The sequence below is a fragment of the Manis pentadactyla genome, chromosome 3, assembly GCF_030020395.1.
Source record: "Manis pentadactyla isolate mManPen7 chromosome 3, mManPen7.hap1, whole genome shotgun sequence".
Classification (NCBI taxonomy): domain Eukaryota; kingdom Metazoa; phylum Chordata; class Mammalia; order Pholidota; family Manidae; genus Manis; species Manis pentadactyla.
In genome coordinates, this window is record NC_080021.1 from 133,746,855 (window position 1) to 133,774,751 (window position 27,897).

At 40.7% G+C, this 27,897-nt stretch overlaps 1 protein-coding gene across 4 annotated transcripts in view; it reads left to right on the plus strand.

Moving 5' to 3' along the window:
- LOC118922095 (contactin-associated protein-like 3) overlaps window positions 1–27,897 on the plus strand; it is a 219,561-nt gene that overhangs the window by 116,336 nt on the left and 75,328 nt on the right. For 3 of the 4 annotated variants that reach the window (XM_036904445.2, XM_057498476.1, XM_036904444.2), the window contains exons 5-9: window positions 9,139–9,342; window positions 9,941–10,125; window positions 11,174–11,317; window positions 15,149–15,392; window positions 20,018–20,164. In XM_036904445.2, coding sequence (XP_036760340.2) covers window positions 9,139–9,342; window positions 9,941–10,125; window positions 11,174–11,317; window positions 15,149–15,392; window positions 20,018–20,164 — 924 coding nt within the window. Of the gene's footprint in view, window positions 1–9,138; window positions 9,343–9,940; window positions 10,126–11,173; window positions 11,318–15,148; window positions 15,393–20,017; window positions 20,165–27,897 lie in introns of those variants that run through there. The other variant, XM_057498477.1, reaches the window with a different exon arrangement.

The following is a 27,897-nucleotide window of genomic DNA, read 5'->3' on the forward strand; positions in this document are numbered from 1 at the left end:
GGGGAGTGGAGCCATCAGTTCCGAACCCATCTGTTGGGTTGGAAAAGGAACCTGTCCAGCAGTCAGTTCCAAAGTGAAGGGGTGCGGAGTGGGGTGGGTGGTGCTCATACCAGGAAATGACTGCGTTCACTGTGGAAGCAGGAACTTAGGCTTCTGTTGGCGAGGGTGGGGGGTAGGCTGGGGGGCAGGGTTGTGGGCACTGGGGGTGCAGGGAGATGCTGAATAACAGTAATATAATTTGCACTTGGGTCACTCCATATGTAGTGAGAGGTTCTGGAGGTGAGGCTCACCCAAACAGTCCCATCCCAGATTCCAGGGTGTCCTTCTGCCTCGGCTTTGTCCCACTTTCTATTTTCATGCCGTTTCCTAACCCTGCCTCTGCTCTCTAGTGTTAATAAATCCATGGAACTTTTAGCATTGCTCTCAACCTTTTCTTCCTTTACCAGTGGTCATTGTCCTTCCATCCTCTTGTTTCTGGGACGGATGAATGTGCTCAGTGCTGTAACAGCTAGATGCCTGCTACTTAGTTTCTCTTTGATGCTATGAAATTAGCTTCTCCTTCTCCCATTTCTCTGGAAACAACTTAAGGTTTACTGACTTCAAAGCAGAATATGCTCTTTGATGGGGATTTGTGATTAGCTTGATGTTCTTCTTGAGGAGCTATTACTCCAGTTTTTTGGGCTAGAGGTCGGTACTAGGAAGATCAAAGCCATGTGCTGGATCCCCGGAAGGGCCAGTTGCCTGCCCAGCTGTCATGGGTCCTGCAGGCATCCTGAATTCAACAAACATGAGCTGTTAGGCACACAGGGCTCCTAGCATAAAAATGCAGAAGATAATAATCACCACTAACTAATAAACGATACAAAGTACATTCCTTCATAGTAGTGGCTCTGCATTTTTATTACTAATAAGAGTAATTGTTCAGGCATAGAGTTTTGCATTATTGTTTTTGACAGTAATTTAATATGATACAGTTTATAGCCAAAAGTGATCATTATTTTTTTTCATTTGCATTTCCACTGCTATGTTGATATTGAGAAAATGTACAAATTGTTTATCTTGATACATAATGTCTCTCACATGCAATTTCTCTTTTTGGTTTTTTTTTTTTATATCCCATTTACAGCGATACTATTCCTGTAAACATGTGCCTTTGCATAGCTTCCTGGCTTGGTGTATACAGTTTCTCCACCTGAAAAGCCCTTTCCCCATTTCCAGAGTGAGATGGAGTGTGGGGGCTTGCACACCACAGGCAAGGCATGGGCACACCTCCCTCACCTCTCTCCAGCAGTGCCGCCTGTCCGGTGTCCGCATCCCCTACAAACTTGTTCTGGGCTTCATACTACACTTGAATTAAAGTCTCTCTAGGTTTTTTTTTTTTTTTCCACTTTCTTAAGTTTTCAGTAACGTGCCTATTGTCTGACCAATTGTAAGCTGACATTCTCCATGCAGGTCTTGAAGCCCCAGATGCCCAGCACTGGCACTGTCCCCAGCTCTGCCTTCATTTATTTAGTGAGATTGTTACTCACTTTCTGTTCCTTATTTTCTGCAATCTGCATTGCCTCCCTGTCATGCTCGGGTGTTCCCCTGGTGCCTTACACTGTGCCCATCATACTGTGTTGTAGTAGCCCCAATATTGTTATGTAATTTTATGTTTATTAGTGTATTTTATTGTTCAAATAAGAGAGGGAAGGAAGGAAGGAAGATGGAAGGAAGGCGGGGAGGGAAGGGAGGAAGAGAAGGGAGAAAGAAAGGAACAGATAGATAGGCCCAAATATCAAGCCCATGAGAGTCTACCAGCTATCCATGCAGCATTCCAGGCCTTTGTCAAATCAGGCATTGAAAATAAAATGGCTACAGAGGGAAGAGGAGAAGGGAAGAGAATGTTTAATAGGATGGTTTAAAATAACGTGTTTGTTTTAAAAAGCAGTGACTGTTGTAGTGAAAAACATGCAGGTTTTATTTAACTACTTCAACATGTGTCAGTATTTATAAACTTGCTGTTAACATTCTATAATAATAATGGACACGTATTTAGAGACATTTAAGATTATTGAAGGAAGAGTCTAGATACAGAACTTCCTGTTCTGTCCTGGTCCTATTCTAGGTAGATTTCAATTTAGAAAGTACATCATAGGGATAGAAGAACGTGGACTGAAAGTGGACATGGTCACCTTGGCAAAGAAAAACACTGGAAATTAATGATGGTCTTTAGACCTAGGAGAGAATGCTCATTTGCATTATCCTCTCCAGTTGTAGACAAAGTAGGAAATAGGCAAACCCGATTAGAAAGAGTATTGAATATAAGTTCACAGAGCTACCCCCTGGGAGGCACCCTGCTGAGAAAGAGGACTTAGGCACAACTTCTGTCCTCCAGGTGGGAAGGAGGCCCTGTAGGGTGGGGAAATGGCTGCATTTGGGAATGGGTTTCTAGATTTGAATAAATGCGCCTAGATTTATTGTTTGTTTGTGGTCAGTTTTTAATGTCCTTCAGTTGCTATTCTTGATAATTTTTTCCCAGTTTTACATTCCTTTTGGGAGAGAGGATTTGCCAGGCTTTCTACTCAGCCACTTTTAGAAGTCTTACCCTTTACCCCCTTGATTATTTTAAGGACATTTAAATTAAATATATATATATATATATATATATATATATATATCTCCATGTAAACTCTGGAGTTTACTTCCTTTGTATTTTTCCTTCCTTTGTATTGACTCATATTTCCATGTATCATTTTCATTCTACCTCAAAGACTTCCTCTAACATTTCTTGGTGTGCAGATCTGATGAGGACTTCTTTCAGCTTTTGTATGTCTGAAAAGTTGTTATTCTACCTTCATTTTTGAAAGTTACATTCACTCAGTATAGAATTCTAGGGTCACATTTTTTCATTCAACTCTTTCAAGATGCTGCTCTGCTGTTTCCTCACCTGCCTCCTTCCAGTGAAAAAGCTGCAGACATCTGTATCTACATATCTGAGAGTGACATGTCTGTTTCCCTCTTGATGTTTTTAAGATTTTAAACAGTTTCTTATGTGCTTGGGTTTTCTTTATTCTCTTTCTTGTGTTTGTAGATAAGTGGGCTATTTGGGTTGATGGAGTAACAGTTTTCATCATTTGGAAAGTTTCAGCCATTGTTTCTTCAAATATTTTTCCTAAGCACCCCTGATGCTAGGGTTCTTATTCATGGAGTTGAAGAATGAACTTTGCAAACACTCAAGGTAGGAGAGCAAGAGGGAAGCTTTTATTTAGAGATAAAGTGAGAGGACAGAGCTCCTGGCTCATGCCAGCAGGGGACAAGAGAGTCCATGGTCGTGCACTGTCTAGGGTTTTGATAACGTGATAAAGGGCTAGGGGTGTGGCCTGTTAAGTGGTCCTAGAAGGTTCATCCTTGAGGAGACATTAAGTCTCTTTTCTCATCAGTCTTCCAGATAATTCTGCAAAATTAACATATGTTTACTGCAGATTTCTTTCCCAGAATAGCAGCTTTTTGGTCTGGGAGCATATCAGTCATCAGTCAAAACTACCTGCCCTGTCCTCAAGATGGGCTGTTATTGTCTGTTTGCTAAAGAATTTAAAAGGCAATCAAAGATGGAATCTTTCTTGCTTTTACTATGTTGTTTATGGCTGGGCTTGCTGGCCATTATTAATTGCGTAGTTAGCAAATCACCTGATCAGGTCTGAAGGAGGAAAAACAGCACATAAACCTGGCCTTTTAGCATGATAAAGTGAATCGTATACATAATTACAAATGATTAGCCTAATAAAAACATGGGCTACTTTCTTTTATCTGGAGAGTATTAACTGATCTCACTGAAGAGTGACTCTAGAGCTTCACATTTAACCTGGAGTTTTGGCAGAGGTTTTCCTTGCATATTTTTGCATTGCTCTGACTGTAATTATCTGGTATTGCTTTTTCTAGGGGGCCCTCACCCTACTCTGTCTAAACCCATGGTCCCTGTCTCACTCCCATCTCTTCTTGTTAAGGGACTCAATCACCATATATCAGTTAAAGTATATTAAGCTGTTTGATTCTATTCTGTCACACACCTCATTGATGTCCTGTTTATTTTCTTAAGTTACTGTTTTTTCCTCATCTCATTTTAGAGTATTTCTACTGCTATGTCTTTAAATTCACGAATCTCTTCTTCTCTAGTGTTTAATCTGCCATTAATCCCATTCAGTGTATTTTTCTTCTTTGACATTGTATGTTTCAATTTTATTTTTACTATCTTTTGTGTATCTCCTTGATTTTGTTGAGCATATGGATGACATTTATAATAACTACCTTAATGTCTTTCTTTGCTAATGATAACATCTGTGTCAGTTCTGTGTAAGTTTTGATTGCTTTTTTTTCTCATTGTGGGTCATACTTTCCATCTTCCTTGGATGTCTGGAAATATTTTGTTAGATGCCAGACATTTTGATTTTTACCTTGTTGGATGCTGGATATTTTTGCATCTTAAATTCTTGAAGTTTGTTCAAGAACACATTGAACTGAAGGAATCTGATCCTTTTTAATCTTGCTTTTAAAATTTGTTAGTCCACACTAGAGCAGTATTTAGTCTGGGGCTCATTAGGTCATTACTGAATGAGACCCTTCTGGGCACTCTAGCCAATGACAGTGAATTATGAGGTTCCCAGCCAGGATGATAAGAATGGACACTATTGCCAATGCCGTGTGCATGCCAGTGCTGTTTCTTTCTCCTTTGTCCTTTTAGATGGACCTTTCCCAGTCCTGAGGAACGTCCTTACTTGCATGCGCTGATCAGTACCTGGCTGAGTGCTCAGTTACGGGTGTGCTGCAGATCGGTGGTTGTCTCTCATCTGCCTTTCTCCTCCCCCTCTGCTGCCTGTGAGCTTCAGGTGCTTTGTTCTTACCAACCTCTTGACTCTGTCTCCACAGTGCTTACTCTGAGCTGCTGCTCTATGTTGTTATGAACAGTTGTGTGTGTGCAGGACCAGATCGAGAAGCTGTAAATCTGTCTAACACAAATTTAGTCTCACCACTGGTAAAACGGGTTCCTCTTCCTAACTGGCCAGTATGTGTGGGACCTTCTTTAATAGTATTGTTAGGGATGTAATCATCAAAATATAACCTCAGTTAATAAAACTAATGATTACAAGTTAAAATCACATAAAATTGGGAAAACACTTCCTACTCTCAGCTACTTATCACGTTTCCTCTTACTCTCTTTGGAATGTAGTTTCTATGCTCTTACAATAGTGGAAACTATTGTTTCCTATTTTAATGCAACTCTGTGATCTCTGTTCCAAGTGCCCTAATTATTTAAAGAGTTGAATTACATATGAGGCTCTTTTTCATGAAGACTTCTTGTGAAAGCTGAGTGTGATACTAGTTGATAATTTAATGCATTATTTTGGTATTTTCATTCAAAAACATAGTAGATTATTTATATTAATTATGGACATATAAAATTGTATTTTCTCTTAACATAGTCCAGTGGCAAAAACCTTGTTAGTAGACTGATGGACACAGGGTCCCCTTAGCATGAGCAGTGAGCAGTGACTTCAAAGTTGGCTTCTCCGGGTCACTCTGCCATCAGTGGCACCAGGGCCAAGAAGCCCCTGTGCAGTGGAGATGACACTCCAGTGGGGCTGCGAGGGGCTGTCTCCCATCCACACTCAGAGAGCTGACTTACTGAACTAAATACTCTCTATCCCAAAGTATGATGTTTTTGTTTAAATTTTCCTTTTTAAAAAATCTGTTGCCTTTACAAATTGTGTTTGAGTGTTTAGTGCTAATCTTTTTTAGTTATTTTATACTTACTGACTTGCCAATTTGTTTTCAAATATTCAGGTTGATTCATGAACATTCACACATAAATGACATTTTATAAATGGATTCTCTTTGATGAGGCCTGTAATTGAGTTTCAAATCTAAATATTCCTGTTATAAATCATCTTTTGTGATAATACATTCTTATTTATTGTGTGGGCTTCTTGATAAACAGTGCAGCCCATTGTTTTAAGCATGTTGACTACTTTCTGATACCACTTTGTAAATTTTATGGGGAATTTTGTCGTGTGATTGGTATGATGTCTAGATGCCCTTGAGTCTTTCCACTCCATTTTCCAAACACTTTTATTAGACAAGAATCCTTCCTTTTCTTACCTCCTCCATCCTGATCTGTAAGCTCTCTCCTTGTCACTGTAGTTCCCTTAGCAATATTCCCAGTAAATCTTCAGGATGTTCCTGGTGAAATTAGTCCTTTCAGATAGAAGTGAGAAGTGAGGAAAGGAAAGTCAGCTCCACGGGGGTGCCAGGCCATGTCTGCACTGTTGCAGTTCATCCTAGAATCCAGCAGGGTGTGTGACACCTGGCAAGTGCTTTATCAGTATGAAATGCAATGAGCTATATGTGGGGAATGAATGGAAATTAGGTCAAGGTGGAAAAAAATGGTCTTATAATAACTAAACTTTATACGCTAAAGCAGCATCCTTGCTGAAGCAAAAAGTGAAGCTGTTGAAGACTGTCTATGTAAAAACCATTCTTTTATATTATACACAGAAATATATAGCCAGGAGCTAAAACACTGACCTATTCTTTACCTTATAAAATATTCAAGAATAGCCACAAATGAAGTGTATTGAATTATGCAATAGGTCAACAGAAATAATTAAATTTGTAGTTTCCTATTTAAATAGGATTTTTTATTTTTAAGCCAAAGAAGGATCATAGGATGTCTGGTCATGAGCAGGTTCTTATCATGGCCACTGTGAGCGGTCAGGAACCAGGCATGGTCACCAGAACCAGGTTCTGCAGGGTGGGGAGGCAGCCTTCTGTAAAGGGCCAGCCAGCAAATATTTCAGGTGTTCCAGGCACATGTGCTCTCTGCCTATTCTTTGTTTTCATGCTTGTTTTTAAAAAAACCTTTAAAAATCAGCTCACAGGAATATACAGTAACAGGCTGCAGAGTGATGTGGATAACTTCATATGAAGTGAAGGAGGAACTGACAGTCCAGATCTAAAATCAGTTCTCAAATTTTATCTATCTTTTAACTCCTAAGTTGAGCTTGTTTATTACCATTTAAGATTTGGGTTAAAATAATAGGTCTGTTACAAGATACATTATTTTTAAGAGGTTTTGTTTTACTCAGTCAGCTACATACCTGTATTGTAACTCAGTTGCCTTAGAGACTTAAAATCTGTCAAAATATATATTGAATCTTCCTCAGATGTAATTAGATGATTAACATGGTTATTTGTGCTATGTGCAAGTATTAAGGATCACATTAGAAAGTCAAAACCTTAGGACAAAGGAGTTTTAAGACCATTATTTTTGTTCCTGTCACCTGATAAATTTGTCACTACTTCATTTTGCCTGAGGGGAATGTTTCAGGAAATATAATTTCAGTGCTGTAAGGCAGTAATTTTCAAAACACAGTCACCAGACCAGCAGCATCAACATGGGGACGTGTTAGCAATGCAGATTTTCAGGTCCTGTCCCAGGCTGGCAGAGAGAAGCCCTGATATGGGGCCCCGTAACCCATGTTTAACAAACATTCTAGGAGATTCTCACTCCTAGAAGATCAATATTACTATTACAAAGCAATAGTGGCAACAGGAAAGATGAGGAAAAAGTATCTGAGCCAAATACTCCTGGAAAAATCATTCATGGAACAAAGATTTCTTATTAGCTAACTGAAAAAATAAGCTTTCATCAATCATATCATTGTTTTTCAGTGACACATGGAGGTAAATTGTAGTGCTAACATGTGAAAGCATATAAACTATCAAATTTTCATCAGTTTATTGTCATCTAATAAGCTGAAGGACATTTGAATTTGACAGTGTTTTGTCAGACACATTTATTTAATTATGCAACGAAGAAAAATTGTTTACATGATTTTTAGACAGTACAGTGTTTATGTATTTTCCACTGTGTGAATGAAACTTCCAAATTTTCAAAGGGTAATTGCATAAAATAGGTGATTCTTTTGAATTGTGAACGCACAATTCTTTTGAATTGTAAATACTGTGGTTGATCTGAATGAAATGCAGGTCCAAGTATACATTAGCCACAGCTTTTGTGAAATTTTAAACAACATGACATCGTTCATAGGCTTTCCAGACACTAGCTTCATATTTTATTGGCTTTTTTCTTGCATCTTCATTTATTACATAAATGTATTTTTAAGGGACAATAATGTCTTTTTACTTGTAAAATATGAAAAATACGAGATTTTTCTGGGAATAAGAATTCCTTTGTGTATCTCTTGTTCTGCACTCAATTGGTTTGATGTTCTTTTTATACTAATGATAAAGTATTGCTTTTTAGTATAAACTGAATGCAAGTGACCTTGATAGTTGGAAAGATAAGCCACTGTTGTGAAGTTGAGAGAAAACGGCAGCACCATAGTAATGACACATGACAGCAGACCCCTCATCACCTCCTGAGGGCACAGGTGTGCCCTTCTGTGATGTCATGGAGCCAGAATGCAGAAAAACATACTGAAGACGAGTTTAAAGTAGTATTTAGTAAATACTAGTTTGTTAGTTTAATTATTATATTAGTTTATATATTATATGTATATTTAATATTAGTTTAAATGCTAAAGTAGTATTTAGTAAATCTAGTCTGTGTATGTGTGTCTCATGACCAGCAAAAGTACATAAAAGTGATAGCTCATGTGAGAATTGCTCAAAGTAAAAAACCACTGATTGACAAGCAATTAAGCCATTTACATCAAGTGACACTGACATTTTACCTCTTAAGTGTGTAGACACTATTAGAACCTTTCAGAAAAACAATAATGTTGAAGGATCGTACACTATGCAAGGAGATTCTACTCAGGGAGGATTTCAACTTCTTTCCCGCTTTTCAGTTTCTACAGGATGAGAAGAGACCAATACAAAGATGAGACCAATTGGAATTAGTCAACAAAAATATTTCTAGATGATAGATTTTGGGGAAAATGTCAGAAGAGGCAGAGTGGAGTCTAGGTGTATTAACTACCGGTATCAAGAGAAAATGGGTGGTAACATATTTCCCCTTTGTTAAACAAACCATAGATAAATGGTGTATGTATGTATGTATGTGTGTGTGTCCATTTACATATTTCAAGGCACTAACAAAAATGTACTTAGATTACTTTCCAATGTCTCCCACTGTAGGATCTGAGATGGTTAATTTTGATGGAAAAAGTTCCTTGCTGTACATATTTAATCAGAAACCCACGAGTCCAACAAAAGATGTTATTTCTTTGAAATTTAAAGCCGGGCAGAATGATGGTATTCTATTCCACAGAGGAGGACAAAATGGGAAATGCATTACCCTGGAATTAGTTAAAGGAAAACTCACCCTACTCCTTAATTCAGGTAAAAACTACAAAGCAGTGTTTTTGAAAATATGATTATGTAGATGAAAGTACCTTTTTACACTTAATTTTTTCATAGTTCAGTGGTTACGTTATCCTGACAGCAGAACACATTCCAGAAAGAAAGGAGGCCCTGTAAATAATTACTCTTGGGCTACAGGTGTAAACTGCAACTATTTTGGCAAATAGAAACGTGATCAGGCTGCAGGTGAGGTGTGCTAAGGGCATATCATGTATGTATCTTGAATATGCTTTTATGTAAAGTTTTGCAGCTTAGAAGATGTTCAGTGAATAATCTGATAAGACTGTAAAGACAAGAATGGGTCACTGTAAATTTTTGAGGTCCTGGGAAGACAATGTTTTCAAGAAAAATGAAAACACAATGAGAAATAATAAACACAAAATATTCAAGAAATTACTTACAAAAAAAGAAATTACTCAAGAACAAAAGAAGGTTGTGTGTAAGATTAGAAGAAAACCAATTGACCAGTTATAGGGATTGAAGGATGTCAGGAAATTGTCATTTTGTGAGAAATGCTACACCTCAACACAAAAGTTACAATACAGATGGGATGGAATGGTTCACTTTTCCTTTCCAGGCAGCACTAACCTGCCCTCCCCAGGTGCCCACAAGGCCCTCAGCCTGGGCAGCCTGCTGGACGACCAGCACTGGCATTCTCTGCTCATTGAGGTCCACGGCTCCCACATCCGCTTCACCGTGGACAGACACACTCATCACTTCCAGGCAACGGGAGAGTCCAGCTTCTTGGATCTTGATAATGAGGTGTGAAAATTACTTTTCAGTATTATTTAAATGCAATATAACCTCCTAGAGAAAATACTACTGTGCAGAGAAAATGCCCTTTCCTAATCATTCAGAATGCTAGTGAAATATTTTCTGTGGATGACGATTGCACACTGGGAGGTACACACATGTGCTCTTAGCTGTTTCAGCCTCTTAAGGTGTGAGTCTTCACAGGAGAGTAAGTGGGCCTTAACTTTAGCAAATCTGTCAATAAAGAGCATCAGCACAACAAGCAACATTTTGAAATGGATTCACTTGAACAGTTCCATATTGCATCTGATGTTTGACTGTGAAGAGTTGCCTTAGAGATGTCTTTGAGTTTTAGAGCAATCCTAAACAGAATTAGCAACCTAAGACTGGATTACCTGGAGAAGTAATCAGCATATATTCCAACCTGACTTTTGAAGTAAGAATAGAGCCAAATGTACACAACTCAAAGTACTATTTTGGGTGTCGGTAAAGGCCTAGTGATTTTGCAGCCTGTTGCCCACATACATCTAACTTACCCTAAAATGCAGCAGTTGTTCCCAGTGCCACTCAGCACATCTCTCAGAACCAGATACTTGCAATGTTCCTTTGGTATAAGTGGCCTCAGCAGAAGAGACCAGCTGGAGAGCCTGGCCTTCAATGAGATTATCAGAGGCTTTATTATTCTAAGCTATCAGAGTCATGGCAAAGAGCAGGACCCTGAAGCTTGGGTAGTAGACAGATTTGTTAAGTAGAGTATTATCACAGTATGTCACATTGTCACAGATCAAGAGTTACCATGGAAATAAAGATGCAGTATTCCCCATCAGCAAAAAGACAGAGCCATGTGAGTAGCAAATTATAAGAAGAATATTCAACTATTTGTCTGTAGTAAATAAAACATTGATAAATCTGCATCTAAAACTTCATTTGAAATTAACATAACATGATGCAGAATAATGATAAATATTTGAGACACATTTATACCTGATAATCATAGGTATTTTAGTCATAATCAGAAAATCATTAAACAATATTATTTATGTCATTTTTTTCTAAGGTCAGTTTCGGAGGGATTCCTGGACACAGGAAATCAATGGCATTCCCACATAGAAACTTTGATGGCTGCTTTGAAAATCTCTATTATAATGGAGTGGATATCATTGATTTGTCCAAGAAACAAAAACCACAGATTCTCATCATGGTAAGAAAGTCTGCATGTGAGTTCAAGAGAAAAAGGGACCTGTGATCTGTTTAAGTTTTAAAATACAACTCCACTGAAAGCAGGGCAGCTGCAGGTCCTACACTGTATACTTTTCAGTTCATGTTTGATTTAATTTTTATGTATGTATGGAAACACATGCATTATTTTATGAAGATGTTTCAGTGCCATCACAGAAAGGCTTTTGAATGTAGGGTCTTTGCTTCTGTTGGCTTCCTCGTCCTCCTCCCTTCCCCCCACACTGCTGCTGTCCTTCCGACCAGGGCACAGTATTACTAGTGTTTGTCCTTCGATTTCGGTCTGTAACAACCTAATCCCCTACAGATAAGTAGACGGTTCATGTACATATTTATGAATATATATGACTCTATATCTGGTACTGTTTGAAGAAGTGGAATCATTTTGTAGACTCTTTTCTCTGACTTGATTTTCTGGCTCCGCAGCACCCTGCCTGGGTGCTTGCCTGTTACCAGGTCAGGTGTGCATGCCTTTGCGTTAGGGATGTCATCTCCTGTTCAGGGCATGTGCTTTATTAAACTGTTTTTTTTGCCACTACAGACAGACAGTTGCATCTATTTCAGATACTGGGGCTTTTATTTTCATGGGATAAAGTTCCAGGTCTAGAATTTCTTAGTTGAAGGTGTTATATAATTTTAGTAAATATTGGATTGTTTTCCAAAAAGCTGTGCTACAGCATTTTCCACGAGCAGTGTGTGACTGAGTGCTTCCATGGTGTCTCAAGCCATCCACACAGGTTACACATAATAACTGTAGCCCACTCTATGGGTGTCAGCTACCATCTCATTGTTCCTTCATGTTTACCTGACTACTGGCAAAGGGAATAATTTTTTTCACAGGTGTTTTGTCCATTTGAATTTGCTTTTCTGATCATTGTTGATTCTTATTCTTTTACCCTTTTCTAATTTTATTTTTTAACGTTTCTTTGTCAGTTTATGGGAGTTTTATATATGATAGGTAACATTTTGCCATTAATGGTCCAGATGTTTTTTCAAATTCATCAATTTTATATGAAATACTGTATGATCTGTTGTTTGTGTTTCTATTTGTATGTAGTGTTTGTGTATTTCCTTATAGCTTTGTAGCATTCAGTCCTACTTTAGAAAGCTTCTAAAACCCTAGATTCTCTAAAAACCATAGTCTTATGGGTGCTCCTGTAATAATTTTTTAACTGGTTTTATTTATATACTTAAGAATTTTAAAAAATTGAGTCTTTGACCATCTGGTGTTTATTCTATAACTGGCATATAATAAGGATCAGTTTTTCTTTCATGAAAGCTGTCTGTATGTGGATTTTCAAAGATGTTTCATGACACGTTAGGGAGAAAAAAACTGCTAAACAAAATAACCTGATAACATTGTATTAAAACTAGTAAAAATTTCTGGGTGTGCATATGTGTGTATTACCATGTGTATGTCTGGGAGGATATTCAAATAATTTTTAATTTGTGTTAACGATGTAAGATTAGAAATAGGAAAAGAGTAGGGGAGAGAGGAAGGGTGGATTTCCATTTTTTAAAATTATATTTCAATGTTACAGTGAACACATATTGCTTTGATACCCTAAGAGTTATAAGAATTAAGTTTAAAAAATAAAGCCAACAGAAATCAGTATTATATGGATGAGAATAGCCATCTTTAAGAATATTTTGCATGTATGTTATCAAAAAATCAAAGATTGGGTAGGTGCAGACTTAACATTCAAGAGCCTCCCCAAAGGTCCAGGCATGAACCGATGCATGATTATAGTGAAGGACGAATAGGCATCATACCAGGGGGCTACAGGTCCTAGAGCTGGTAAACGGTGAGAATGGCTCAGCCATCCACGAAATGCTAGGTTCTTATTCTTCTTTTGACCCCAACTCAATAATTCATGAAGTGATTGAGAATATGGGGGGTGGGCAAAGACAGGTAATGGACATGGAAAGAAAGAGCTCTAACAAAGATTCCTTACATCTGGGTACTCCAAAATATCTCCAGGAATATTCCCAAGGCCTGCTTTCTAAATTTAGCCAGAAGCCAAACTTCCTTCCTGGACATGTATACGTCAACTGTAGAAGATAAATTGTAATTCAAGAACGTACCATATAGTTGTCATGAGGAAGTGCTGAGACGAATAAAATGCATTAGTGTCCCTCTGTCTTGGCGCTGATCAAGGGAAGGGATGCCTTCACTGACTCCTTGAAGGGCTCCAAGTCTTCCCAGCAGATAAACCCCTGGGAAAGCAAGTGCTCTAGGAGGCAATGTTCATTCCAAAACGGTTGAAGGTTGATAAATATCTTTTAACGCAGCTCTGCTCAGACACCCCTTCAGTGTTAGTCTTCTCAAACTCATTGTATTAGTTTTTTATTTCTGCCACAACAAATGATCACAGGTCAAGCAGCATAAAACAACACCTATTTCGTTTCTGTGGGCCAGAAGTCTGGGCACAGCTTTGCTCAGCGAATTCTCTGTCCAGGGTTCATCATAGGCCAGGGATCTGTTCCCTTGGAGTCTCTGGAGATGAACTCATTCAGATTGTTGGCAGAATCAGTTCCTTGTAGCTTAGGACTGAGGTCCCCATTTCCTTGCTGGCTGTGGGTGGGGGGTTGTTCACAACTTCTAGAGATTGCTTGGCTGGTAACCTCATTCAGAGAAAGCAGTGGCAGGGCGTGGGGGGATCCAGGCACACTTCAGTCTGTGACTTCTCATCAGCCTCATCTCTCCTTCAGCCCCCAAGGATCAACTTTAATATTCTGCCCTAGGGATACCCCTTTGTTCCTGCACTATTTTAGTAACCAACCCAGCTGCTTTCCCACACAGGTGAATCTTGACTTGAATTACATACTAACTGCACATTTATCCTCAGATTATTTTGCATATTCTGTTCCACTGCTGTCTTATTCCTATCCCAGTGGCATATTGACCCGATTACAGTGACTTGATGGTATGCTTTGTACCTGGTAAGTTAAGTTCCATTTCACTGTTTTTTTTTGACTGATATGTTCTGGAGAGGAAGGGCAATGTCTGGGCTTGTATTCTTCCATATGAAATCTATGAAAATCTATCTAAGCCCAGGGAAAAATTCCTGTAGATATCTTAACTGGAGCTACATTAAGTTCTTCTCATTCAAACACTATGACCAAAAATAAATTTGATTCTGGAGCAATAGAGACAATCTAGGGATGAAATGTTCTCTAAAACAGAATTGTATAAAAACAGCCTGCTAGGTCACCTTGGTGGGGTGACACCCTTGGGGACATGGCCTCTGAGAGCTTCTGAGAGGCAGCAGCCTGCTCTGGGATGGGCAGTGGGGCCACATCCTTTCCTTCAGATATGCAAACCCTCCCCCAACAGTAAGATGTTACCTGTCACCTGAGTGACAAACTGATAATCAAGTTGGCATAACCGAGGCAAGTACAGGCAGCTTCCAGGAATGGGTGATCCATGAGCTGATCCTCACATTGGATGACAGCATTTAACACCTTTGGGAAGAAATCGTCTCGTCTGTTGGATCCCACACACAGCACAGGGCCTGGAAAAGACTTGGCCTGAGACTCCTTTGCTAATGCTGAGAATTGGAGAAGATGGAATTTCCTAGAAGACTCAGAAATAGGCCTGTGCATCTTGAACAGTGCTTTTGTTCAGGGACCCATGAGGTACATCTGGGTTTAAGTTTGACAGGGAAGCCTAGTTCTTTAAACCCTAGCATGCCAGAAAGTTGGGAAGAAACTCTGTAAGTCCTGAAAAATCTGTTGGTAATGAAATGGGAGGGTCGTCCTACGTCATCCTAAAGCCCCTTCACTGTATTCACAGGGAAATGTGTCCTTCTCCTGTTTGCACCCTCACACTGTCCCCGTGACTTTTATGAGCCCCAGGAGTTACCTGGCCCTGGGAGGCACCTTTGGAGAGGACAAAGCGTCTGTTGCTTTCCAGTTTCGAACATGGAACAGATCAGGACTGTTGCTGGCCACTCAGTTTCTTGTCCTTGTTCTTCATGACGGAAAAGTCAAGCTGAGTCTCTCCCAGCCTGGACATGCGGCGAGGGACGCCACGGCAGGTAGCAAACATAGTGCCTGAGATAACATGTGGGTGTTTGCCAGGACTGTACCTAAGGTTGATAATCTCTACAATGAATGACTGTATCAATATGATTTTCAAAATCCTACTAGAAGGAACTAGATTAATTTTCCCTTTGAAGTAGGTAACACCAGGTTGTTGATGTCTTTAGCTACATCAAAGCATAATTATCAAAAAGTTGAAAATATAACTTATTTGTAAGTTGATGGTTGGTACTACAGCTAAACTTGAAATAATGGAAGACACTAGCCTAATTCTAAGTAGTCTTGAGAAAGTGGATTACTTTTGACTGCCTTTGAACATAATGGTTTTCATGATATTTTAAGTGATAATTTTTCCCTCTTATGTCAGAAATGCTGCTTCCTTTGAACCTTTAGGGGCTGTTTGTTTCTGGGAAGGCCTCTAATAACTGTAGGTGGCTGTTCTGCTTTGGTCTCGTGAGAAGAACCCATTGCTTTGAACTCACCTCTAAAGTCATGTTATATTGCATTTTAGGGACTATTTTGCATTTGAATGTTGATAAAAATTTAAACCCGGACAGATCCATGGCATGTCATTCCATGAATGTTGAATATGGAAGGAATATCTTGCCTGACGTATGGCTATCAGTTCTGGTTGGAAAAGCTGATAAGGAAACTAGGTTTTTCTTTCTTTTTATAAATAAAAAAAAATCTGACTGCCAGCATGCTGGGTTTCCTCGTGGACCTCAGCAAATGAACTGAGCTGACAGTGTCACCTCAGATTCAGTGAATTGCCTAAATCTTGGTGTATGTAGATTTACAGTCCCCATGTAATGTTAAGTAAAAGTGATTGCCTTCTACTGCAGTTTCCAGTGGGCACATAACCACCCTTCCCACAAACACATGCATAGATCAGTTATTGAACCTTTTTCTAGGCTGGCACTGAAACATTACACAGATGTTTTATTCCACCAGTTTTTAAGCACAGTGTGTTTTTTTTCAGAAGCAAACCAAAGGTAAATTCCTCTTGAGACTTGCCTCTTGCATTAGCAGCATTTGAGGGGCAATCTTTTATACATTTGAAATAGATGAAAAATAAGACAGCAATTTTTTTTCATTTTAGACCTTGTATCAAATACCAAACCATGAACCAAATTATAAAGGATAAATTAAACATAAACCACATGAAAGGGCAGTCATCCTTTAGCCTATTTCCAGGCTTTATATATTTTGTCCTAAGTTATCTCAATATATTCCAGAAGAGATTTTGAAATGGACCAGCTGTGTATAATCCAGTGTATTTGTGTATGGAGAGCTGGGCCGGAGACGGGGTTATCATGGAGAGAAGGAGTGGAAGGCGGAAATAAGTGTGCTTGCTCACTAACAGAGCACCTTTTGTGTAAGAAAATACACAGTTCCAGCCTTTTCCAAACTGTCTTTACTGCCATGGTCAGTATTCTCTGTTATTAGAGTAGATGATTTGACAAGCAAATGGGAAGGGTGAGTGGAGGCCTCCACTCCCAGTCACATCTCCTGAGCTGCCTCTGCTGTGCTCCAGCTGATAGGCTTTGATCAGCTGCCCCAGCGGCCCCTTTGTTCTCCCAAAGCCCCAGGTTCCTCATCTTTAAAATGACATTAGTATGAGTTTTCGTGAGAATCCAGTGATATCATGCATATAAATCATTGGCACAGTGCCTGCTGATCAGTAATAACTTAATTACTTTTAGTTATTATTTCTAAAACTAGTCTCACAGCCATCACACCTCCCAGATGGAGGCTTTAGGGGCCTGGAGGGCTGTGGCAGAAACAGCACGTCTTCATGGTAGCACAGATTAAAAATGCAAAGCCTGCGTGCTTTCTATCCATCCTCTACCTGTAGTGCTGCCTGAGAAACACTGTCCTTTCATCGTAAGTGGGAAGGGTAGAAAACATGCTAAAGAAAAACAAAGGATGAGAATTATAATGGATAGATATAGGGAATGGATGTAAATGCAGGCATTTTGTTTTTGAATTAGAATACAAGTCAGGCTTTTATTTACATCGTCAAATGACACATACTCCAAACTCAGTGAGCTATGCTGCAGTGCTCTCTCCAAGTTCTCCCACAAAATAACTCAGTGTAGTAGACAGGTCAGTAGGTACAGAGCAACAGAGAAAGGGTGTATTTCATAGTGTCAAATTAAATATTTGGGCTTTAATGTCAGATTTTAAATGGATATGGTTATTAAACTGACAGATACACTATGTAACCTTTAGGAGAAACACTGAATGATAAGACTGGAAGGAACACTTAGAGATTTGTTTATCCTCTTTAGCTCTAGGATTACAGGATTTCTTTCAGAACTCTGTTTCAGGATCAATTTCATAATATATGTTACAAAAATCTAACCTAAGTTTTCTATATTCAAGTTCTCAGCTTTCTTATCATCCTTCATGAACCAAGCCAGTGTGCTGAGTCTTTGAGAACACTTTGGCTTCACAGACATGAAACAAAATTGCACTGAATCCGTGCACATAGCAAAGAACTTCAGCAACAGTGACCATGAGACTGTCCTCACTGAAAGAGAGTGCTGGGAAGTATAACTAATATTTACCAGGCTTAGAAAGACAGTTACAGCTGTTTTTACAACAGGATCTCTGACCTTCTGTTTAATATGTTAGAAATGTATTTCCCACACAAATGGGACTTGAGCCCATGTCAAAGTCACCAGTGAGAGGTCGAGCAGAGGGACATGGATTTACATGTTCAATTGGGCAGTAAATATCAAAGTAAGATGTTAAATTAGATATGACTAGTTAACTTTCTACCAGAAATACAACTGTGTTTTCTTGGGGGATAACATTCCCACTAGGCTATAAACTTACTTCTAATTTTCATATGTAAATTTCTAATCTCATAAGCTTCTTAACTGTCTGCACCTTTAGCATTTGTAAGATGTATTAAACATATTGGGATGTTCCCTCAAATTAGAGTCAATTTCTAGATCCCCATTATTCACTGCCCTCTTTAAGGGAAACATAAATCTCTGTGGCCTGCTGTGGGGGGACCCCCTATGGAGGGAGTGGAGGCTGCCTTAACTTGGCCAAATTACTCCTTTTGTCCAATGGAATGTCAGAAGTGATGACTAAACAGATGCTTCAGATACCATACAAGATTCTACCAAGTGCTGTTTTCTTTCAGCCATGAGGCAGAGATGGGGCCACATGTTGGCCTTAATCCTGCAGGAGTAAACACCTGGGCACAGGGGACAGAGACCCAGGTGGCCTGGGGCCAGAGCAGAAACAAACTGTAGTTGTTACTCGCTGAAACTTGGAGGTGGTTTGCTTCCACAAAGGAACTTAGTAGATGCTGACTAACAAAAACTGTCTTGGTGAGTGTACTGAGTCTCTGTTTACTGATTTACCTCCTGCACAACAGTGTGGGATTTACATTCAGTGTAACCTGCCCAGTGAGTTGTAGGGGTCACTGCTTGGCAGTTGGAAGCTGATCAGTGAGTGATTCAACTATATGACCATTCCCAACTCCATCACTTTAAGAAAAATAGATATTTCATCTCATGGATTCAAGAGACAGTGACTGCTTTAGGAGGGACTAATATTAGTTTTTAAAAATAATATAACAATAGCTGGAGTGCACTGTATCAGATTTACAGAAAATGGAAAAAGAACATAAAATAAAAACAAAATTAAAGTTAATATTTAAGAATATGTCTTCACATCTTTTTCCATTTTTATACCATGCTGAACTATGTACACACACACTTTAGTGTGGTGCTTTTTAAATTTTATATTTTGTTCAATGTGCTTTAATCTTTTATTAATATTTAAATTAATTTTAAAGACTTTTTTTCTAAATAGTCTGCCAATATTTTTATAGGTAATCAAAATACACAAAAGTAAGAAAAATTTTTTATTTTTATATACAATATTGGAAAATACCTGTACTTTTCAACATCCCAAAATGTTAATTAACTAGATGAGACTGACACATTATCTCCTAAGCCACGTAATTAGAAATTTGATTGGTTCAGGATTGTTCGGGGTAAGTTGTGGAGTCTTGTTTTCTCCAGGCACCAGGACTGGAGATTAGATGCTCTACTCCCTTAGCCAGAACATGGGGCTTTCCATTCTTGCTTCGTCTTCACTGCTTTCACTGTGATTCCTTTCTGTGCCTTTCTATCTGTACTTTTCTGACTTAACTGAGTTGTGAAGAAGTTAAATACAGCCCTGGCAATGCACATATAGGCCATAACTCTCCCAACTGGACATAACTGTTTTTGTTAAAACGTGAGAACCAGAAAGGCCAGTCCATGTCTATGGAGGATCAGACACAGGCACTCTCTGCAGCCAAAAAGCAGACTCAGTGAGCCCTCGTCCTCCTTCCGAATGGCATGGGTAACACCTCCTCCTAGGTAAACATGGCCAGCTTACCACATCACCTAACTGCCTCCTTAGAACCCCAGCAAACCCATATCTACCCAAAGCTTCTCCTTGCTCTCTGCAGTGTGTTCTTCTTGCCCAGCCGCTGAGTGACATGGATGGGCTTCAGCTAGTTCACCAGGGAGTTCAAGATCTGCACCAAGTTGTTTTCAAGTACTGGTAGGGTCCATAGCAATCTCTTTTAACCCATTTTGTTTACCTTCAGGTGCTGGATTAAATGATGGGCAGTGGCATTCTGTGTCCTTAACTGCTAAAGGGAATCACCTGAGTGTGATGGTGGATGGTGAGGCAGCCTCTGTGGCTGGTTCCCTGCGTGGGCAGATTGATTCAGGCAACACCTATTACTTGGGAGGTAAGTGAAAGGAGCCGGCTACATTAGCAGTCAAACCCATCTATCTCCCCAGCTCCTGCCTTCTAAGGAGCTGACAGCTTTAAATGAAAATTAATAATGAAGAATGAGTTTTCTTTTTGCATTATAGTGAATGGGAATGTTGAATGGACAAAGATGATAAATTATGGCCTAAAATGCAAATCTTTAAGTGGTCTTGCTTAAATGTACATGATAATTTTGGTCTTAAATTTGGCCCTTGTTTTCAACTATGGCTGCACATTGCAGTCACCTGGAAAGCTAAAAAAATGCATGTGCCTGGCTTTATCACCAGAGATCCTGACTTAACTGGTCTCAAGGCCTGGGCAACAGGTTTCTTAATGCTCTCCACATGATTCCATGTTCAGGCAACCCTGGAGGGTCATTGTTCTCTATTTCTCACCTATAGTACTTTGCTATAGGGAACTTTCCTGGTGCCAAATGACCCTTAGGACCTTCCCTACAGATATTATGTGCCAGTTTTATTGCTGCTTTTGGGTGTTGCTCTTCTCCCTGGAGCCTGGTGTTCACAGGGAGCCTGGCTGCCCAAAGTTCAGTCCATGAACTGCTGTGTTATCATCGCCTGGAAGCTTGTTGGAAATGTCCCTGACTTCCTGAGCCACAGTCTGCATTTCACCAAGGGGTCTGCTACACTTTGAAGTTTATGAAATATTCTATTCCCACTGCTTATACAATAGGGCATCTTTACAGAGACCGGAGCAAGAGAATTAATTTAATGGCTATTTCTTAGTATTTCACTCATTGGTTGGTGATGCACTTCACCAAGACGATTTCCAGCCATCTCCTCTGGAGAATAGTAAATGGGATGTTTGCCTGCTCAGTGGACCTCTGAGTCTGTCTAGGGCCCTTCCCACCAGGGAAGGGGAGCTTTGAATCTCCATTCCTGGGGCATTCAAGTGAAAAATCTTGAACTACCAAAATCTGAGACCTGTCAATAGTAAGACTTATTTCTAATCTTGGCTTGAAGCTGTGATTGATATTGTTGCTATTTTGCATTTTATAGCTGTTTCTTTCTAAATAAGTTTGGAATCATGTGGAGATAGCTTGATAGCTCAACAAGAAAGTATAAAATCCTCCCTAAGAATTGACAGTAAACATACAAACCATGAATCAGGGTGTTTAATCTTTCAAGTTCCCTAAAGCAACCATCACTGTAAAAGGTGGAGTAGTGCCAGCAGCCTTAAATGATCAGATTGCTTGCTTTCCCTGCTTGCTAAATATGGCACATTCCTGACCCAGATAGTTTTTTAAACCTTTGCACTTATGATGGATTTTATAGCTCTGCAGAGGAACAAATTCCTTCAAAACTAAGTAAAAAATTTATCCAGGAGCTGTAACATAAAAGGTGAAAAGATTTTGAAGCACTAAAAGGGGAAAGAAGGAAACCCTTACTACATTGGTTAATGATACAAAATGAAATGTTTTTTGTATTTAAAAAGTTAAAAGCTATTTTCAAACCATGGAATCATCTTTCATATTTGAACATTCTGCATGTTCAGAATGTAAACACATAGCAACGCAAGAGGTGGATCGATACTTTTCATAAATATTTACACTCTGATGTGATATGAATCCATTGTTATTGTGAAATAGATGCAAGTACTTTAAAAAATACTATTAATACTTCTTAAAAAGATGTATATTGGCTCATTGTCTAGTCTACAAATAGACCCTACAGTACTTTTAAGGTTTCCCTTGCTCACAAGCTTCTTCATTTTCCCGGATAAGTATTACCCTGCATTTTCTTTTACAGATGTTTATATTACTTTTAAAATATTCTGTAATCTAGATAATAACTGACATATAACTTTATGTCAGTTTCAGGAATACAAGATGATTCAGTATATTGGAAAGTCACCACTACAATATATCTTGTTTAACACCAATCACCATGCAGTTATGGCATTTTTTTTTTCTTGAGATGAAAACTTTTAAGATCTCTCTCTCAGCCACTTTTAAATATACAGTGCAGCTGTAGTCACCATGCTGTACACTGTATGTCCAGGACTTGTTTATTTTATAACTGAAGGTTTGTGATTTTTAATGTATTGCTTTTCTTCATAATCTGTTACTTTAAACCATAGATTGGGTGGTGGTGCTGTTTTTGAACTTATAAATGGTATAACACTAATGCATTCTTCTGTTTGCTGTTGTTCTACATGAGTTTTGAGATCCAGCCAAGTGGACATTTTTAGCTAAAGCTAATTAATTTGAAAGCTCTCTGGTTTTTGATGTGTAGTATACCGTGTTCAGTCATGGAATCCACAATGCCATTTTACTGTTGGCAGACATTCTGATGGTGCCCAGTTTTTTTGCGATTATAAAAATGCTATCAATATTTTTATATTGCTGCTAAGAATCATCTTGCCTACAATTTTTATTTACTTTTATTTAAAACTTATAGTATTTTTAGTTAGGGTGATCCTATAATTTATTGACCAAACCAGGACCCTTTAGAGAATGAAGATGATCTCAGTAGTAATGATGAGATTGGAAGCGTACCTTAGGCTCTCTCTTTGTTTTGGCCTGGCAGTCCCCGAGTGTGGCTTTCTTACTATGGGGGTTCACCTACAGGTAGCAAGCTTTTTAATATGCCCTGTCAGAACTCAGTGATTTAGTATCTGTGGGGAAATTGGGGTTCCTATGGTCAGGATCCCACTGAACTTAAACCACTTGATGATGTAACTGACCTATTGCTAGGCTACCACTTCCACACCCATAGGCAATAAGCTATTATTGCACTATATAGAGAGCTCGGCCCAGTGCACTGGGTAGAGGCAGAGACGCTAGTGCTCGACCTACCCCTGGGAGAATGAACCATGTAATAAACCCTTTCACCCCAAGAACGTTCTACTGTCATATTCTTTGGTCACACTGAATCCGTACTGACTTTGCCGGGGGCTGAAACCCATTGGCAAGACAATTGGCAAAGTTGGCAGGGTTCATTGTTGACCAAGTAAAAAGACAAGCTGCCCTTATGGGAGGGTGTTTCAGCAGGCTGCCTCTTTGAAAGGGGAGACAGTGGACTGTACCCCAATGGGTATGTGGTCTGAGGTGGCTTGCCTCCTAGAGGGCTGGGCCCCACCCCAGGACTGGAGGCAAGTGGAGGTGATACCTGAGGCAGTAGGGGTGGCCCTTGGTTTAGTAAGTAGGTCTTTTGAGAGACAGAGTGGACAGAGTGCCTGTGAGGCAGTGGGGACTGGGGGATGGCTGCTTCTCACAGTATTAAAAAAGTCTACAGAAGAGAAGGACATGCTCTTGAAAAAGACCCAAGAAATGGTGGCACAAGAATGCAAACTGCAAACTGCTGTAGATTCCCTGAAGAAGGAAATGGCATTGATGCAAGAGGAGGCAGCACAAGAACACTGGCAGCAAGGTGCATTGAAGAGGTCAAAGATTCCTTACAGAATGAGACAGCAGCACTGCCTGGTGCTCTGAAAGAGGAAAAGGCCATAAAGGAAAAAGATGAACTCCTGAAGGAAGCACAGGCGGAGGTGGCATGAGAATGCCAGCTGCAAAGCATTGAGGTGAAGTAAGAGAGCTGCTGAAAACTGAGCTAACATTGCTGTGAGGCACTGTAGAACAGGTAGAGGATGTAGCAGAGGAGGCACTTGGGGAAGGGGAGAGAAAGGTCCCATCAGTCCTGGAAATGGAGGAGCAGGGGAAGGATGAAGGGGTGCTGCTGGGGCCACTGACCCCTCCTTTACTGAAAGCAAGCCCAGCAGTTATAAAGAAAATAAAGACCCAGAAGCCAGAGTTCCCCAAGGAGAGGCACAGCCCCCTCCCCAGGTCGTGGAGCACTCTATGCTCTGCCCGTATACTCAGGCTGAGCTTGTGGATTTAGGCTCCCGGTTTAATCAGAGGCACTCGGAGACAATATCAGCTTGGCTCCTGCATCTGTGGGACTTAGGAGTGGATGGAGTTGTTCTGTCTGGATGGAGATGGGAGAGCTGGCTTCCCTGATGGTTCAGCCCCCCTTGAGGCAGCAGTTACAAAGTGCACATCAGACCCCAGCAAATCACTGCCTCCTTGATTGGCTTATGGCTGCACTTTGTGCTGTGTGGCCCAATCAGGGTGATCTACCATCCTTCCCTGCTAGATGGCAGGCATATGCTGAGCTCCAACAGGTGTTATGGAAGCTAGGCATAAGAAATGCCATCTATAGCTTAGAGAATCATGGCCTAGAAGAAGAGCTTTTCACTATCAGGATGAGAAATTTTGTGCTTCAAATGGCTCCCACATCCCTCTTTGGGTTTCTATTGGCCATTCCTGCCCCTCACTTAGGGTAGCCCATAAGGGAGGTTACACATACAGTAGCAGACTTAGGAGAGGCTGGAGCAATGAGAACATGGAAAGAAATAAGGTCTGCTACTCACAAGAAGAATTTAAAGGGCCCCATGAAGGTTACCAGGAACCAGATGTGGGTTGATTTCATACAGGCAGGAGCAGACAGAAGGAAATTAGACAGGAAGTCAAATAGGATCTTACTAGAGCTATGGCAACAACTGAAACCAGAGCACAGTTCTAGCCATTAAGACCAAAGAGGCAGAGGTCAGAGACAGAGCCACAAGTCTTGCCTGTGTGTTTGCAAGACTTCCTGCTGGAGAGCGAGCCAACCTCACTTGAACCCATACAGGAAGATGATTGGGAAACACTGTTCAACTGAGGGGAAGGTCGAGGTACCTGCCCTGAGGGACCAGGGGAGCACTGGAGGCCACATGTTGAAATAGCTATCCATTGGTCGCTGGTGAACATGCAACATGTCCTGGCTCTGCTGGACACAGGGGCTGAATGTTCACTGATTCATGGTAACCCTGAGCTGTTCCCCAGGAACCCCACTATCATAGATAGATATGGGGGTTAGGCTATCAGAGTGAAACAAGCCAAAATCCCTTTGGGAATAGGGTATCTATCCCCAAAAGAGTATACCGTGTATATATCTCCTATCCCTGAGTATATTTCGGAGATTGATATCCTGCAGGGTCTGTGGTTGCAGATCACTGCAGGTGAGTTCAGACTGAGAGTACGTGTGGTGAAGGCAGTTCTGAGGGGACATGCTAGGCACCCGCTCATAACTTTGCCTGTGCCTCAACGGGTGACTAATACCAAACAATACAAACTGCCTGGAGGGCATAAAGAGATTGGAAAAACTCTCCAGGAGCTGGAAAAGGTGGGTATTATAAAGGCCCCCCATAGTCCTTTGAATTCCCTGGTGTGGCCAGTAAAAAAGCCAGATGGCTCCTGGCGTATGACTGTGGATTATAGAGAACTGAATAAGGTCATACCCCTTATGCATGCTGCTGTCCCCTCTATTACAGACCTGATGGACACCCTCAGCCACAAACTAGGAAAATACCATTACGTGGTAGATCTTGCTAATGCCTTCTTTTCCATCGACATTGAGCAGGAAAGTCAGGAACAGTTTGCCTTCATGTGGGAAGGATGGCAGTGGAATTTCACTGTCCTCCCATAGGGATACCTCCACAGCCCCACCATCTGTCATGGACTTGTAGCCCAGGACTTGGCTACATGGAAGAAACCACCAACGGCGCGGGTATACCATTATATGGATGATGTCATGCTCATGTCCAATTCTCTTTCAGATCTAGAAGGTGCAGCACCTAGACTGCTGCAACATATACAGGAGAAAAGATGGGCTGTGAACAGTACCAAGGTTCAGGGACCTCGTTTGTCTGCCAAATTCTTGGGGGTTGTCTATTTGGGTGAGACCAAAGTTATACCAGAAGCAGTTATAGATAAGGTCCAGGTCTTTCCTACCTCTACAATAGTAGCATTGTTACAGGAGTTTCTGGGTCTTCTATGCTACTGGAGAGTATTTATCCTGCACTTGGCACAAATTCTGAAGCCTTTATACTGGTTGTTACAAAAGGGTGTCAGGTGGTACTGGGATAAGACATGTGCATCTGCCTTTACTATAGCAAAACGGGCAGTCAAGGCTGTGCAGGCCTTGAGTGTGATAGACCCATGAAGGCCCTGTGATCTGAATGTTCATATCACTGAAGATGGTTATGGCTGGGGTCTCTGGTAGCTGCTTGAATGAACTCGCCAACCCGTTGGATTCTGGTCACAACTCTGGAAAGGGGCAGAGGTACGATACACTTTGATACACAACTGGCTGCCATGTATCATGCCTTGCTAGTTACAGAACCCATTACTGGAATGGCTCTGTTAAAGGTAATAACCACCTATCCCATCTTGGGGTGGGTACGAGACTGGACCCAAAAGCCAAGGAGTGTTGTGGCACAAACACCCACACTGGCCAAGTGGGGTGCTTACCTAAAGCAGCATAGTGCCCTCTCTAGTAGCCCCTTGGGTGAAGAACTCCAATGCTTATTGGGGTCAGTGACATATACTAGTGAAAAGCAGGAAGAATTTGATTTTGAACCATTAGTAGCAGAGAGTCTCTATCGGGAGGAAAGAGCCCCTATACCTGATGATGCATGGTACACAGATGGCTCCAACCAAGGCAGCCCCCAAATTGAAGGGCCATAGCTTTCCATCCTAAGGCTGAGACAATACGGATGGAAGATGGTGAGGGAAGAGCAGGGGATGGGCAGAGTTATGGGCAGTGTGGCTTGTGATCAGCCAGGAACCCTTCCCTATAGTTGTCTGCACTGACAGCTGGGCTGTCTATCGGGGCTTGACCCTGTGGCTACCAAGTTGGTACCATGCCAACTGGCTGGTTGGTCACTGACCCCTTTGGGGGCAAGAATTGTGTCAAGACTTATGGGCCTGTGGTCAGGCTAAAATAATATACCATGTGAAAGGTCATTTGCCTCTGGCATCCTCAGGAAATGATGAAGCAAATAAATTGGTCCAGGTATGTTGGTTAGAAGCAAAACCTGCCTCTGATGTAGCCCAGTGGTTACATCAGCATTTGTTGCATGTGGGGCAAAAGACAATGTGGGCTATAGCCTGTCGGGGCTTGCCTTTGACCTTTGAAGAAGTTAGTAGAACCTGACAGGAGTGTGTCATATGCTCTAAAAGGGACTTACACCGAGTTCCACAGCAACATGGGACAATAGGTAAGGGGCAATACCCCTCATCAGGTGGCAGATAGACTATATTGGGCCTCCACCTGTGTCAGAAGGATATAAGTGTGCCATGACTTGTGTAGACACAGGTACTGGACTTCTGGTTGCTTTTTCTACCCGTTGTGCAGACCAGCAGATGAACAAAAGAGGCCTGGAGCATCTCTTTGCCGCCTATGGTCGAACACAGGTAATTCAGAGGGATCAGGGCACCCATTTTACTGGACATACACTGCAAGAATAGGTGCAACAGTTGGGAATCAAATGGAAGTTTCATGTGCCATACAATCCTACCACAGTTGGCGTGATAGAGAGGCACAATGGCTTGTTCAAATCCGGACTAAAGTCTGATACCAATAGTCTGTGGGGACGGTCAGCCTGCTTATAGATTGTGCTGTGGCGTTTGAATGAGAAACCCTGAAAGGGAGCCCTGAGCTCCATAGACATGTTAACACATATTGCTGCCACCCCCATACAACTGCAAATACAAACCAAGAAAGAATCGTTTTAGCTGAGGTTCAGCCATCAGAATAATATCTTGCTGCCAGCACTGACTGCACTAAACCCTGGAGACTCCATTCAGTGGACATGGTCTTGGACCTTTCGACACATAGACCAACAATGACTGGCTCTCCTGGCACCTTG